The 17,404-nt window shown below is 36.3% G+C and overlaps 1 protein-coding gene and 1 long non-coding RNA gene across 8 annotated transcripts in view; one reads left to right on the top strand and one right to left on the bottom strand.

The window, feature by feature from the left end:
* Nucleotides 1-17,404, top strand: part of LOC133521122 (ephexin-1) — a 166,016-nt gene that overhangs the window by 115,585 nt on the left and 33,027 nt on the right. Inside the window, exons 1-2 of one of the 7 annotated variants that reach the window (XM_061855893.1) lie at nucleotides 11,025-11,327; nucleotides 12,360-12,566. The exons of the other annotated variants lie outside the window; for them this stretch is intronic. Of the exons in view, the coding sequence (XP_061711877.1) occupies nucleotides 11,252-11,327; nucleotides 12,360-12,566 (283 nt within the window). The 5' untranslated portion in view covers nucleotides 11,025-11,251. Of the gene's footprint in view, nucleotides 1-11,024; nucleotides 11,328-12,359; nucleotides 12,567-17,404 lie in introns of those variants that run through there. 7 annotated transcript variants of the gene reach the window in all.
* LOC133521143 (uncharacterized) lies at nucleotides 3,049-3,988 on the bottom strand. The gene is made up of 2 exons (XR_009799868.1): nucleotides 3,524-3,988; nucleotides 3,049-3,223 (listed from the first exon to the last, which is right to left on the bottom strand). It is a non-coding gene; the product is annotated as an uncharacterized LOC133521143 (long non-coding RNA).

Here is a 17,404-nt window from a genome sequence, read left to right as displayed (position 1 = left end):
GTAAGGGCATTTATTCGTGTGATGGGCATGGATATTTGTTCCTGAGTCATGGGTGTTTTCTATGTATTTAAGTATTTATAAATATTTATATATTATATATATCGTTGTCTAAGTACCCTCAACACAAGCCTTATTGAGCTTACTGTGGGACTTTTGTCAATTTGTGTAATAATGTCCTATAATATTTATTTATATTAAGTAATACAGAAATTGGCACACTATCACCTGTCAACTTCGACCTTACACTTGATTTATTAGACACATGACCAGTTATTTTGAAACATTTTGAAACACAAGCACCTAAAGAAATGGTGTATTTCAAATAGTAGTCACCAGTCCACTATCCCACGCTAATCTCCATTGCAACCTTACAAATACCACGAAACATTGGTATCAAACTCCAAAGGTAGCATTCAGTAAATTAATTACAGTCCATTGTAGCTAATTCTTGAGACAATGGCAGTATTATGATCATTAGCGATTGTGCAGCGCTAGTGGAGTGGACTTCCTTATTGGGCTGAAGACGCGGGCACTCGCGCATTAAATGGGTTAAGTAACTACCTACTGTGCTTAAACAAATTACGTATAGTACAGAGGGCAACATATGAGTATGAAAGAACATCTCGTATTCTGTAGGGAACAGAGAATGAGCTCTTCATAAGTACGTGTAAATATATCTGCTGCTAAGTGTACTCGTAGTGGGACAAATTTGGTAGTAATATGCTTATTATGTTCGAATAGTAAGTTATGGGTGTGTAATGTCAATGCTCTATCTTCACTTTTCTTTGTTTATATCCATTTAAGGGCCAGTTGCACCATGCCCATTTGATGTACTGATCATGTGTAAAAATGGCGCTAGCGAATGCTAACTGCATATTTGGGTTGCACCACGCTATGTGTCCGTTAAAAAGTTACGCTGCCCTTAACCGGTGGTAGAGCACTGGTTAACAGCAAAGTCGTTCGATAAATATGGCGGCGCTTTTTGGAAATTGTCCGTATTTCACGAATTTATGTTTCATTATTAAATTATTTGAGTAAAAAAGTAATGTAAATTATTAAAAATATATTTATAACATTAAAAAGGTGGAAATATCTAAACGCAAAAAACGTGTGATAGTTGTCATAATGGTTTTAAATGTCATTTTAGTTGCGTGATGACTTGTTTCATAAAATACATTAATTTGTTTTGGATATTCAAAGAAAAGGTGTGTTTTAAATTGAAATCGAGTGCAGAATCAGTTTAAGTTGAGGATAACACCAGATTGTTGCTATCACAGGTTAACAAATACGTCCCATAAAGTGAAACTCGACGGCATGTAATGAACACTATTTATCGACAGACTGGTCATTAAAATCAATTTAAAACGCTCTCTGTTTATTGGAATCAAGATAAGAATGTTATATCCCTTGGAAATATTAGTGGACTAACTATGATATTCGAAAACAGCGAGATGACAACTATAAACATATACAAAGTCGGCCTCTGAAAATCGTAACCCACAACAGAAGTGAACTATATTTATAACTATAAACGCACATAAAACAAGATGCTACATATGAAATCAAGTATTTTAGTGTGAAGAAAATGTATTGGACAATTCCAGACCAGTCGGCATAATAGGTTATATATAAGTGGCCAAAATGTGTACCTAATGTAAAACTGATTATAATACTTCAATTCATACATACTGGCTTGTGTTTTAATTGCTTTTACAACATATCTTATTCATTAACCCTAGAAATAACAACTTTGCAAGTAATGAACTAAAAATAGTATTATTTATGGTGATACCTATTTATATTATTATTTATTAGAATACAAAGTTACAATTTGATTTAACAATTAACAGCTCCAAAAATCTACATTTATTTTGAGTGTGGGCTACCTGGGTATCTCTTATCTTCAATTATTACATTATACCTATTATAGAGTCCCACACCCATTAGCGACATGGCATGGCAGGGCGTCCTTCAGCATATTGCCGAGGCATCCCTACACTTTGAGCTCTGCTTGTGAATGTCAAGGTATCGCTCTGGAATTTTCAGGTTTACCACAGTGTCTTAGACATGCCAGATGACATACTTACCTTGATACTACGCCAAAGGATCTCTTACTGTGTCTAGACAATAGTGGCCTCCAAGCCTAATAAAGTAATTCTTCTGGAAATATCGAATATACATGAGAACAACTGAATAGTTTAGTAGGTATAACCTGCTGTGGCAGCATGATTCCATTTTTATCACTTGTCACTATGCCTGTCACTTTTGCGCTTACATACTTGTTAGAACGTGACAGGCATGGTGATAAGTGATAAAGAGCTGACCATCTTAATTGTTTCCTTTCATACTGGATAACATTTATAAATATAACAGCCAATACCTGGGTTAGATAAAATATATGAGTAATATGGCTTCCCTTCTGTCACCTGAATTTTACTTGTATTCAACCAGTCATACAGTGAAGTTGCATATAAATAAATTACAATGTAACAATTGTATGTAACCCTAGCCATATATTTGAAATAACATAACAGTAAATTAGTAAAAATATAATCCATAGGTCTTAATTTGCAAAAGAGCATTACAACATACTTTAGAGAATGTGTAAACCCATTATTTTTAAACCTGACTACACATTTATTATACACAACTGACTACTGACAATACCCTACCTACATATTAACCTACCAGTCCCTATAAATCATCATTTAAAACCTAACATACCTAAATAGCTCTAAATTCAGTCATAATAAAAGGCCCTCAGATTGATTTTATTTGTTTTCCCCATACCAGTTTTTCAACAGCCCATGCATGTTTCATAAATCATTTATATCATGATCACCCCAATAAAAAAAAAATTGTTGGAATAAACAAGTGAAGTCACCAGTATGACAGAAAATATAATAAGTAGGCACTTAAATCTAATTGTGAAATAATATAATTATTATATGTCAATGAGTTGTTGATTTCTCTCCGGATAACCTTTTACCTCCATTAGTCACTACCTAAAAAGGATTTAGTGTGAGGTAGAAAATAAAGTAAGATGAGGCAACTAAAAATATATTTTATTGTCAAAAATGAAATTCAGATAATATTTATAATACTTTATTATTCGCAACAAGTTTTTCCAGTTAATCTAGTGTATGATTCTTGGATTTCTTGAATCGATTCACTTGTGTGTAACTTTCATCTTGTATTCCATATCAAATGGTGTATATCAAATCTGAAAAGAAAGTAACATGAAATTATTATGCATAAAAATATATTGTGATCCATTTCAACCAATGGCAAAACCATTGAAAAATCCTTAGGTTAAGCAGGTTTAAATTAAAGTACAAAAGTAACTCAAATATCTGCTACTACCAGAAGAGTGATGTATTATTGTGTCAACAATAGATGTAATTGGAAATGTTACCCCAACTGTCGGTATTTGGGTCATAGTCGTAGGTAACGTAGGTAATTCCTTGTGCTTAGGGCTCTGAAAGTAGTTAGGGATACGTATTAAACTAATAAGATAACTTACCGGGCAATGCAGCTCCTTGTTTGATTCGGCTTTGCAGCTTGGAAAGCATTTGGACACTGTACAATCGTAGTCAGCAGTTTCACTTTAATGTGCCATTAAGATACATTATTTTTAATATAATCATAAATATATTCAAGATTGGCATGGCATAAATTGTGTAATATTTAGCTTTAAAACCTGAAAAGAAACTAGTTCGCGCCTACAAAAGTTTTCTCGTTGTTGAAAATTTTGACAACTTTGACATTTATGACTGGGTTGCTATATGAAAAAATAATTCTACCATAAAAATTTTGGTAGGAACGCGTTCATAGTATGGCCACACGATTAGCGACGACATTCTGTTATTTTATAGTTGGTGCAACGCATTTTATTTAGCAATCGATAAGACCCCCACGTAAGCGTTAAAATTTAGCGAACTGTGCTTACGTTAGCAGGTGGTTTGGTGCAACTGGCCCTTAGTGTGTCAGAATTATGAAGATAACTTTTATTGTGTTCGTAATTTGTTCGTATTTTTATCCGTAAAAATAGAATATGATGGCATATATGCTCTTATAGCATATTTTGGTTCCACCATTAAGACTGTCAGGTATTTCCGCGCGCTTCTTGTAAGCTTATTAATATTTCACCTATGACATGTAAAATTTTAATTTTATGAATAAAAGAATATGAAATATTCACATTTTATAATTCTGAATTATTGACTAGGTAATTATGGAGTGTAAAAAAGGAGCAAAATCTTTATGTATGAAAAGTGTCCATCAAAAACATCCAATAGATGGCGCCACAATACAGCGAAATGAAATTTCATAGACCTAGTATTTTATATAGATGTGCTATACGCGTGCGCCCGTGAGGGACAGAACATACGCAATGCGACAAAATTAAAAACACTTTTTAACATTCCTGACAAATACAACCAAAAACAACCTACGTAATTTGGTCAGGTTATTTGTTGCCCGTCCACCATTTCGTCTCAATATTATTATACCTCTACGGTTCATGTAAGTTCATGAGCCTACCTAGCGCCACCGGAAAGATTATGAACTATTATTTAAAGCTGAAAGCTGGTCACTTTTGCAACAGTTCTGCCATAAGAGATTGTCGTCCTTTCTCTGTCGTCCATACCAGGTAATATAGAATCTTATGTCAATGCCGCAAATACTTCACATCAAAGCCCGGAAGTCTCCCAGTATCTGCAGATACGCGTAGATATTTGCTCTTGAAAAATCAATCGCATTTGGTCATGTAGGTCTCGGTCGCGGCTTTCGAATTGGTTTCCACGCTAAATTGACGAGAAAAATGCTCCAATCATTCTCGGCCGAGTGGAATGTCAACAAGCTGTGATGTTACAACAAGCACACTTAAATTACCGTAGATAGACCTTATTTCGTAGCAATAAGGTTTATCTCAGTCAATTAACTGTAAATGCGGTAGTACGTTTGAGGCATTCGTGGATTCCGTTTTGATACGTATCGATTTGTTGAAATGACCACTTGAGTTTGTAAACCTAAAGACTTTGCAGTAAAGGCTACTTGAAAATGTGTTCTTTGGAACTAATCAAGGTCGAGATGGAGCGTGGGATGGAAAATAAATTGGAATTTTATTTGTTTGTTTTGACATGTCATTCCGAACTGTAGTACAATCGCCGTCAGATATATCGGAGCGGCCAATGTATTCACAAATATCTGAACTAAGCCTCTATTATCAATACGGTAAAGAGCATGTTCAGATATTTTTGAGTACCTTGGTACCGCTCCGATATATCTGATGGCGACTGTACATTCTATAAAAGTAAGTAAACAGAGATTCCTATCTGCAAATAGTGTAAGTAATAGAAAGTCCTATACAACCATTTACTAATGTGTGCATTGTGCAGGTCTGATAATACCATAACCCATAACAATAGATACTGTTCCTTTGTAGGTAATAAAACAATGGACATGGATTACAAAATATAAAAGTTAAACAACGGGTGATCTAATAACTCAAGAGTGAATCATTAATAAATATTCCAAGTACTTAGGTACCTATACATCTAGACTAAGGCTTTTAACATCGTAAATGGTCTCTAATCTTTATCTTCATGGATCTTCAAAGACGATCATTAAGGCTAAGATTGGATTTTAGGCTCCGCATAGTTTTAAAATAGTCTCTGAATAATCCAAGATGACCTATGCAATTAAATCCACGTCTAAGTTGTCTTGCCATTTCGATAGACGGTCACAACTTTAATAATTATCTTCTAATGATATCATTACTATTTGTGACTCATTTCATGCTCTATTCGCCATGTTTATAGCAGATTTAATAAATCACTTTGACTATCAAGTCTTGATGTCAAATTGTACTGGACTGGCCTCGACTGAATCATATTTTATATCCAATGCCAAAATATAACACTGCTCCGAATAAAAATGCAGTATCTACGTTTAAGTTCAGTGCAAACTAAAGCACCATAAGTAGACTTTATGTCATAAGTAGTAAAGCTCAGAAATAGTTACTAACTTATGTCTTCGTCGGTACATTTATACTGCCTTCCTAAATCCACAAGTTTGCCTTCGTGTCATTATGCACTAGTTCAGTCTTCCGGCTTTGTTCGGCAGGAAAACATTACCATCAGGACCGGTTCCTAGTTTTCTGGTGAAAGTTATGTTTCCTCTTTTAAATAGTTCGGTCTTGCATGATGGCATACTTGGTGAAGCGAATTTACCTGGTCAGTTTTTCCTAGCAACTACGTAGTTTTACAACTTTTACACAAGTTATCATTATCACGCTTGTTAACTTTCATAAATACTAGTCCGATTTGGGTGTGGTTAATGTAACCAAGTATGGTGTTCGATGTGTCATGGCATTGAAATTAAAAGGATCGTGCACCTCTCGATGGCAGAGGTCCAAAGTGAATAATTTCGACTGGGTTTTATCAAGGTCTATATGTAAAAAGTGCCGGTAGTTAAAATGTTCTCACGTAGATACTCCTTATTATATATTTTAATTGTCCGTTCAGGAATCTATTCCGCCCCGATACCTTGTACGCCCGGATTTAATTTTATTTGAAGATAAAAGGCAAACGTGTAGCTAAAAAGCTAGATAAAGTTATCAATCTGTAAATGGCATCACTTAATAAACGTCGTTTATGCAAATCAAGTATCGAAACGATATCTAAAGTCCCAGAACAAAAGAATTCCTTGCTAACTATTGTGATTAAGGTATAATGCGCGAATATCTTCTCACGGCGTGGAGCTTATATCGCTCAACCTTGACCGAAAAGTTATGGTCTTTACTGCAATACTGAACCTGCCTAGTGAAACGAGATCTTTTGCATAAGACTACTCGTGTTTGGCAATGACTCTTCGCAGAGGTCATCTTACTCTGGAGATTGCGTACACGATGACTTGACTGTTCATGACGATATGCGTTTTAGAAGATAATGTGTGTTCCATTGGAATAAATTGAGCAGTTATCTAACAGTTTAGAAAAGATTGTAATGACATTGAATACAGCCTCGCATATACACTAATGAAGTAATGACTTAACAAGTTGTAAATCGTTTAACCAGCCGGTCAAGCAAGAAGAATTGATCGACTAGATTTAGGTGATAACGGTCTTTACATTAGGTTTTTTTATCACATCAGAAAGTTCGTTTAACACATAAATTGGCGAAGACAATACGCCACATGATATTGTCTCCACACAATGTCGCAACAAAAACTGCTAAGCGACTTGATCGCGGGAAACTGTATCAGATCTCTCGAAGGAAAAAGCCAATTCCAATAATCACTTAATGCAATCCGTGCACGTCACTTTTCAAATCAACAGATAAATTTCAATTCTAAAACAATTAAGGAGAAACCTGTTTGCAAGATACAACGAAATTTGTCCAACAATTACAAACGTCTAGTTAAATACAGCGGAATTATAATTTATGACTTTCGCTAAGCAATTCGCGACTAAATATATAATGGTGAGAAACGTTTTAGAAGCTGATAACAATGGACCGATTACGTCAACTCTGAGCCTGGACCCAGGCTGCCGTTTACACATACCTGCTGTATGATTAACCTGCCAGACAGTACGTTTATCAAACTTTTACGAGGAGATTGTCACGTTTAAATAACCTTCGACAACACTGGCGTCGAAAGCAACATGCCATTCCAGCCAAATAGAACAATTCGAAGGTAATCCAGGAGTAAATGCACAAAATCTCAGTAAAGTTATGCAACAAGTTGCTCAACACACAGTCAAAATCGCCAATGAAGTCGAACGTGGGATCAATTATTTACGTGATCCAGTTGGGGCGACTTGTCGTCGTTATGTCACTTTAGACGAGAGCAATGCGCTAGATTTCTTGCGCATTACAATTAGGCGAACCTGTTATAGGTACGTTCAGGCATTCAGCTAACTAAACACTAACGTCACCTCCTAAATATTCCAAAACAAGACGGTTTCAACATCTTGTTTAGTGGCTTTATCTTCTAGTGTCATGCGATTGTTACCTTTTTGGTTTCTGTCAAGAAAATATCGGCGTTTTGTCTTTGATCGCTTGCGTTTATCGTTGTTGTCCGGCCGAAATTTATAGCTTAATTTAATTGATATCGTTTCGCCCTAGATTTCTGCTGGTCTAACTGGACCAGTCTGAAATGTTGCTCCAGTTGCAGTTCGTTTTCTATTGTCTCCATTCTAGTTTTAAACAAGACAGTCCCCTCTGCAGCCGAATCGCTGTAATGATTTACATAACGGGAACGGATTTACATGTATCATTTGTACGATCTGCTGCAAAAATATCTGGGCTACTATTTACATCTACTTCATACTCTATCACCTGCGTTAATGACTAAAATATTATTGCATTTAAGCAATCAAATAATACATATCCTGATATTCCTGACACCAATTTTGCAACTGCGCAGACAATTGCTTCATTACTTTCAGTTAGATGGTAAAATATAAATACAAACTCATTTATAAGAGACTAATGATGTCGTTAAATCATCCAAGATTTACTGATGCTGACGTCAACTTGACATTTCTTTGTGTCTCCTTAACGCATGGACACATCGGGGTGTTACCTAAATGGACATTCTGGTACGCCAACGCGTGTGCGGTGGTACAGTTGCCGCTTTAGGTCCGCGTGGGGGGAAGGCGCGCGGCGCGAGTCAGCCCTGCGCCTGCCCGCGAACGGACGCGCCGCGCCCGCGCAGCCTGTGAAAGTACTGCCCGCGTGTTGCTATTGCTTTTAGACTCGAAGGCAAAAGTCAATCAGCGTAACTGTGAGCTCGAGATCCGTAATTCGGTTAACGCGCCTACACTGGTTTGTTGGAGCGCTCGACTCGACACTGGAATTATATTCTATCAGTGATGAGCCTTCAAGTGTCATATGTGCCAATTGTGTCTTTGTTTGTGTTGCAAGTACCGGCCGGTTGCGTTGCTCCGAAATTACAAGAACACGCGAAAACCTACGAGCACTTACCAAATATTTAACAGGCGGCTAATGCTCTACAATTTGTAGTTTACTTTCTACGGTTACTGTACTAATTCGTATGTTATCTTCCGTCACGCTTCGATACGGTCCATCTATGTTCAAGTCTTGTACTTGCCCAAACACTTTAAAGTCTCTCTTGCTTGAAGAAGTCCTAACGTCCTTATCAATTCTAAAGTCTGTTTTTTCACCAATGTATAAATCTTCTTTATTTTGTTTCTCACAATTGTAGTCACCAGTTTGTTAATTCCATTAGTTTTATGGCGTTTTATTGTGTGTTCCTTTACACAAAATTAATGATACATCATTTGGATTCCCCAACCTCAATATTGCGTATTCCTCATAACTCATAACACAATAGCATTAAGTAAATTTCGGTCATTACGAATAATGGTATTATTGTTTTCTATGCTGGTAGGCCAATGAGGGACTTAGTTAATTCTAGTTTGGCACAATGCATCAGCTTGTATTTATAACAAGTGGCATCCGCATTCAAGCGGTCATGTGGCCGGAACCAGGACGTGGGCAAAACTGTGATTACTGTTCACAAAAAACCACTATAATGATGTTGACGAAATGTCCTAATGGAATAATGGAAAGTTTTGATATTTAATAGCTATCTAACTTCGTGATCAGGCTCATTTCACTTCCTTTTGTCCCCGAAAGTAAAAGAAGCATTCGGCGGTTTTTTTTCTGATACTGATCATGTTTTTGTGGCCTGTACCAAAAATGTGGATATATGTTACTATGTCCTTTTCTGTCAGGAATAGAAGAGACAAATTACATCTAAAATTCGAGTCGGAGAAACCCGTTTGTCGTTTTTTTAAACCCTACATCCGAGTCAAATGATGTAGAGTTTATCATTCTCTGCAAAGTCCAAGTTTACCAAAATCCAGTAAGAATTCGTTCAAGTTTCGAGACATATCTCGTTCGTGTTGTGGTAAATTTTGAAACCGTTCAAATTGCATCACCATTGCGTGCCTTGCCTCGCTTCTTGCAACTCGCAATCGTTTTTCAGTTCGCATTTTATTTACGGCTGCGGAGACAAAACATACTCGATTACTCGTTGACGTTTTCTATCGCCGCGGCCGTTTGTTAGAAAGTGTCGCGTGCCCGGTGCCCGATATGGAATCGAGATAAAAAGCGAGTGCATGTGTTAACTCATATTTATCCACAATGCTCACTAACAACTTATCTATTTACCGATCTTCATTTATTTTCTCAAAAATTAAATTTCTGTAACTGCTGTAGTTATATTAAAAGACCAATACAAATCCTGATTATTATGTTATCGATGCTGATAATATGTACTAATAAACAGTTCCGGCAATAATGTAAGAATTTTTATGATACTTCCTAATTTGTTTTCATATCACATCAGATGTGATGATCTGATGATACTTGATCAACGAGATCTGGTCTGATAGAGATTTATTTATAATCCTTCAAGCACACAGGTATACCAGTAGAGGCAGTAGATATTACAGGCAACCTGAATATTGTCTCATCTGTTGATACAAAACCTCCCATTGGTTTATTAAGAGCTCATACAAACTCGAATACTTGGTAATTGATCGTACTGTTCCCTTCCGCGGAACTGATTATGTTAGGCCTTCATTGTTTTGCAACGTGCAATGCTCTGATTGCAACGCCATACACACATATCTTCTAGTTTTGCAACTGTACCATAACCGCTTCAGTTTGCATTATCGCAATCAAATTCCATATATATTATGTACAGTAACATTAAATGTTTTTAGGGGAAATATTGGAACATTTATATCTCGTGTATTTCCCCCTGACCATCGCATAAAGTTGTTTAGAAGTAGTTTCCCAACTGAATTGAATTTCGTAGGTTTTGTATCATATGTCCATGATCCGGAGAATCGTTTATATGCGCACTATAGACCAATGTCAATCCAATAAAATATATTTTTTGGTTTGTTTGCAATTACTGCAGCATTGAAACCGGCAAAAAACAGCTCTCGATTCTAGAGGCGTTGGAAATAAGCCGCTCGTACCAGTTGACCCTGACGCTCCGAGCAACGCAGCTGCCGCCTCACTACCTCACTTTGTTTTTTATTGAAACTTGACCATTAATATAGGAAACAGTTGTAACGCAACTGGCTTCTCATAACGATGGAAACCTCTTTTTCATTTACGTTATGACAGTTGAAAAGACTATGTGAACTTTTGTCAGTGATAAAACAGTGAAATGTGTGTAATAAAGTGAAGTGTAGTGAAAATGAAAAATGGTCGCCGAGAGGCCCCCGGTGAGCGGGCCTCCGGTGAGGCCTCGGACGTTTCGGAGGAACTGCGGCGATCAAGGTGCCATAAGTTAACTCGGGGGGCTAACACGGCTGGCTCCAAGTTATAGATAGCATTCTCTCTGACACTAAAAGCGTTGAATGAAGAAATTGTGTTACATTTGTTGCTCATTGGTTGTCTTTATTGTTCAAAGTAATGGCATTTTCTATTGTGTACAATGTTTTTAGTGATGTTAATAACCGAAATTAACTGCAAAAGGTGACTAGTTTGCATTGTCAAATTTACCTAAAATATTACTAGTTTCTACCTATTATATTTGAAGTCTTAAGTCACCTAATTTTATTACTTTCTGATAGTAACTAACTGCTGCCTGTAACGGTAGTGTCATTGCGTAAATTCAATTGTCTTTGAAAAGTATTAAGACCGTTTACCGAGCAACATACTAGTAAACACAACTTGTACTGAAAGAGTTGCTATTTGTCAACAAGGAGCCGGTTGAGTTGGTGCTGTGTGATACAAGTGATACAACTGCGAGCTGTTGTGATACAGCCGAGACACGTAAGACGACGCCAGGCATGAACATGACTCAATTATGTGGCAACCGGCACTGGCCAAAATAGGTTTCATTTTGTGGTCTGAATTAGCATCCACTCGAGGCCGTAGAAATTTGTTTTGCCTTGGCCACGAGACCTGTAGACTAAAATGTCACACTTAGAGAAATCATAAATACAATAAATACACAATTTAAGTACGACATTGGTTTGCTCTATCAGAGCCCATATGACTCGAAATGTACCGAGTTATCAAGATCTCACTGTAACATTTCAAGATTTGCTCGGTTTGTACATTTGTTAAGAAAAATGCCGACGACAAACCACGCGTCGTAATCAAAGTTGGTGTAAAACAAAAATCACCTTAGCAAAACTTGCTTATAATAATTAGGTATAATTTGGAGTAAATTCACACCAATTACATAATCAAACTCAAAGCTAACAACCGTTAAGAATTGTAGTATTTGCTCTGGCGTTATCTGGCGTGATCTCATTGTTTGAAGATGGTTAGACACAACAGCTATCTTGATCGCCTTTTTAGTTTTCATATCTTCGCCGACAACGGTGTACATCGACACGAGCGTCAAGTCGCCGTACTACAGCAAGAACGATGAGGTCGCGAAGAATGCCGATGATGGTGGGGATGCAGTCAGGGTCGTCGACATGCTGGAGCAGACGTGCTGGCTCAGCATCAGGACTGTGCTGCGGGATGGAGAGTTCGAGATACAAGACCTGATTGCGTTTATTGGTAAATAGCTTTTTATACCTCGTGAAGGTCAGGGCAGATAAATTTACTGGCTATCGTATGTAACGCATATGGAACTATCGGCTAATGCATATTTGTAAACCATAAAAAATCGGCCAAGAACATTTCAGGCCATGCTCAGTGTAGGGTTTCGTAGTTACCATTCTGTCAGAAACGGTGGCTGTTAATTAGTAAGTATCACGTGCAATTACAAGCATAATAAGGGAGTACCATCGCAGCGCTTTGTACGTCTTTTTACTAAGCAGAGAAGATTTATTGCAATAACTCAAAAAAGGTATTTACTAAGCTTTTTTTCACGATTATTTTCATATTTTTCGGACCCATGGTTAAAAAATTAGAAATGGGCACATATGTTTTTTCTTTCGGAGCGACTATTTCCGAAAATATTAACTTTATCGAATAATGGTTTGTGGAAACCCTTATTGGTGTCGAAAGACCTATCCAACAGTATTGGGCCAAAGCAAAAAAAAAAATAATCAAAAAATAGCATTTGTACGGAAGGAACCCCAAAAAAAATTTTTTTCTACTTTTTACTTTACCATTCTGTTGCCATGCATAATTTTGGTATCCATGCCAAATTTCAGTTTCTTAGCATTAACGATCACTGAAAAAAGCCGCGGACGGATGGACAAACGTACATGGCAAAACTATATGGGTTTCTATTCTAGGTGACTACGAGACCCTAACAAGCGTAATTGCGGCCTAATAATATGCGGTTATCAGCAATCCCATGTCATGATTTAAAAAAGATATCTTTTAGATAATAAAAGGAACTTTTCGTGTTATCTCTATTATATTACATCACCAGCGGACTCGTCAGTTTATTTCATAGATGTCACGAAAACTTGACAACCCTAGAATGCCTAAAGTGGACGTGCTATGCGTTAGGATCAAACAAGATTTTGTTACACAGTGGGACGTCTGTAATGTAGTACATATGATAAAACTGATTACTCGTCATTATTCCAAGAACTCACTTCACTATGGTTGGCAACATTTCTTCTCTCGCTTACCATCACCCTACTCTTATCTACGGAAAATGATTAAAATTCCTGTTTTTTGCCCCAATCGGAAGCTGTCAGCCAACCGTCAATTTCTCTCGACATCTAGCTTGATAACACTGTTATGGACTTGATCATAACTAAAATGGCGGTCTCGGAGCGCTTTCTCGATATTTTATAGACTGTTGTTAGTCTTTATGGCAGACTCGTGTTTATTGAGTGTTTGAAAGCGACTATATTTTTATGTAACATTTTAAAATTACCTATTCGTGCTTGTGAGCAACGTGGTCTTGGGTAAAATTGCTTAACTTTGCCATGGTTTCATTTATGACTATTATATTTCAAATTAAGTAGCTAAAGTACCTATATTCAGTAATATGCAAAAGCAATTGACTATACCCTAATTTGGCAATGGTAACTTCGCAAATATGATTATGTAAATTAGGTACCATTGCGGACTTATGATTTAGTCAATAAAGGTGTCAATAAAAAAAAAAAACTATGATAAATCTATTCGTTCACTCGCGTGATCGTAAATCTCTTAGGGTCATTTAATTGAGCAATTCGTTTCACGTATTTTGGTCAACTGACAAACAATAGATTACTTACACGCAAAAATCTCTATGCAAACCAATTTCTTATAAAAATATTATACAACTTTGAATCGTTTATAACAACAATTCATTAAAATTGCTATGCGTAAGTATTACATTGTGTTTTTGTAGAATACAAAATGCATAGCTAAGTGGACGGCTTATCAAATTACCGGGTATATAAAATTAAATTTTCTAACGGTTTAACCTAATCAAAAACACATTGATAGTCTATTAAACTTGACAGACAGGCCATTAGACTTTATACATACCCGCTATATTACTTCGTCGTCGAAAATCTTTGCAGGCAATGATAATATAATTGCGTTTATACTGGTCATCGTTCTAATTTTATAAATGTGAAACATTTGTATTTTTGATGTTCCTTACGATACACTCTTGCTTGTACTGAACTATTTTATGTAGAAAACTCTGTTATAGAGCGAAATCTTTTAGGCAAATTATGTTTTTATTTAGGACTGAACTGACGTTTATCTTTACATCTAACATCGTCGTTACTATGGCTGTAATATTTAATTCCTTAAGTTTATGTAGCTACTTGTTTGCCCTGTTGCAGAAATACTCTGCTAAATGACTTTCTTATCTTTAATATTTAGTTTATATTTGCTTATTAGAAGAACCTGTAATAAAAAATCTTATTATCTTATATTTTATACATCGCGTTTTATTCGTTAATCGTGTGTAATCTGATATAAAACTCAATGCAGTAACAGCCTCGGTAATTTACCAAGTTGATTATGATTGAAGATTGTAGATGATTCGGAGTGAAAACGAATTGATTATGCAGGTGGATAATGTTGACATACCATTATAAACAATCTTCTAATTATTTAGTTTACATATTTATTAACAACATGTCTAAAAGTGTCAGACATGTCTGTGTAATGGGCAATAGAGTGAAAGTGAATTGTCCAGGTTTGTACGAGTATATTGCCTGGACCCTGGCCTCTACCTATCTTACGAATTTGTAAACTCACTGCCCAAGGTCCTAAATCATGTGGCCGTGGTAGGCTTAAGAAGTGCTGGCTGGACGTCGTGACAGCGGACATGAAAGAGAACAATCTCACATGCCGAGCCGAAAACGGGAGCGGACCCTGGCGCTAGGCCGGGAAAATGCTAGCTTGAAGAAGAAGAAGATAGATGTAACTTACTTACCGATAGTGCAATATATGTATTTATGATTATTAAAATAGCGAGTATTTTCCATATAGTAGGATCTCTATAGTTACAATTGTTTATCTATTAAACTCTTTTCCTGGCGATGTACCTATGTATGTATGTGACTATGTTTATACGGTTCAAATCTTGTAAGTTAAATTTAACCCACTTCCCGTTTCCCATACATATGTAAATCGGGTGGCAATGCAATATTATGGTACTGATCTGATGATGGGGGTGGCCATATGTTTGGAATTTTTAGAATTGTCCAGATGAGTATTAGTTGCCTGTAGAAAAAAAAGTACAGTCAACGATTAAAGCTTGTACCAAAAGTGAAATTTTAGCCAAAAGCTTATTGTAGAAGATACATTTTTAAGCTCTATAGGACTAAGCGAGACTTAATCATGATATATTATTAATAGCCCAAGAATAGGGAAAATTAAAATCCTCTATAAAGTCCCCTCCTCTTCACTCTCCTAATACTCTTCACCTACTCTTCTAAGCGTAAAGCCCTCTTAACATGTGACAGTTCATCCAGAGAACATGTAATCTGTACTAACATTATAAATTATGGCGCATTATATTATAAAACATGATGCGCGTACGGCGTGCAGCGGTAGAAAACCGCATGCGCAACGAGTGCGGAACATAACGCAACAGATAGCTGTAATGTAATCTACTTGACGGATTGCTGAACTGTATGTCGGATAGTAAGCTTAAAACGTTTTAGAAAAAGGTATTATTCCGAAAAAATTGATAGTGTGCGATATCGAAATAGTGGACTGTAAATTTTTGGGGGTTTGATCGAAACAAAATATTTAAAAAAATGCAATTATACAAAATAATGTCTAAAACGCCTTAAAATTCAGATTGGAGGCACTAACCTGGGTTTAGGGGGGTCGTCAGCTCCTCTTTCAGGCGGCGAGGGCCCCGGACACCAGCTCGTGCACTCACCAGACCTCCTAAGGTTACCTGCACGCCTGAATATACCGCAACTCCAGCGTCCCTCCGTCCGATCTTAAGGCACAAACTTAATTTTTAACAATTTTAAGCACGATTACTAGGATTACTCGAAATAATTAACGAAGGCCAGCAAATATGCAGCTTTTGGTGCGGAACTTCTAGAGAGCGAATGTGACACGACGGTTTCTAAAATGTACGAATAGTGTTGCCACAACGATTTTTTTTTAAATCTTAACAGATAGATAGATAGAATACTTTTAATTGACACACTTCAGCTAAAGATACAGCATAAAGAAAAACAATTGATTAATATAGAGGCAAAATCACTTAAAACTATCTGCCAGTCAACCTTTGGGTAAAATAAATTTAACGTTTAGATTTATATTTCTACTCGAAACAAAGAATACTTTTTCGTTTTTTTTTTCTTTATCATTTTTGCCGCTTTATGGCGTTTTTTTTATGAATCCACGCAAAACTGACTATCAAAGAGTGAAAAGACTAGTTTGACGAGTTCTCATCGTAAAGTGCGAGTAATAATACTAATGATATCATCACACATTTTTCCTTAGAAAAAAGGAAGTTGCTCAGATACCTCGCTCGTGGAAAGTAAAGGACTGCATATGATGCGATCAACTAGATAACGTCGTATGATCAAGGATTTTAATTTCAGTACCATTTCGTACCTTACCTTGTCACAGTGACAATAGTATGAGGTCCCTAGCGGCTTTCATATTGATCGTCACTTTGACAAAGTACAGAAAGGTACGAAATTTAAATTCAAAATTCAAAAATTTATTCTGCAAGTAGGCCTCAAGGGCTCTTTTACAAGTCAATACAACATTTATAGTAACATCATATAGTGACATGAAAAATACATAACAACATTTATAAATACAACAGCCAATACCTGGGTAAACATTACATTATAATAATCTTAAAATAAATAATTACTACAATACAATAGGGATGTATAATCTCTATGGTTAAAAACACATTAAATCTGGAGATGTAAAAGGTCCCCAATGTCAGAGTACTAATACTAATAAAATTTGGAGGTGTAAAGTCTCTCCAAGTGTCAAAATAA

This window comes from Cydia pomonella, chromosome 9, assembly GCF_033807575.1.
Source record: "Cydia pomonella isolate Wapato2018A chromosome 9, ilCydPomo1, whole genome shotgun sequence".
In the NCBI taxonomy this organism is placed as follows: Eukaryota; Metazoa; Arthropoda; class Insecta; order Lepidoptera; family Tortricidae; genus Cydia; species Cydia pomonella.
The sequence above is the reverse complement of the archived record's forward strand: the minus strand, read 5'-3'. Positions and strand labels throughout refer to the sequence as shown.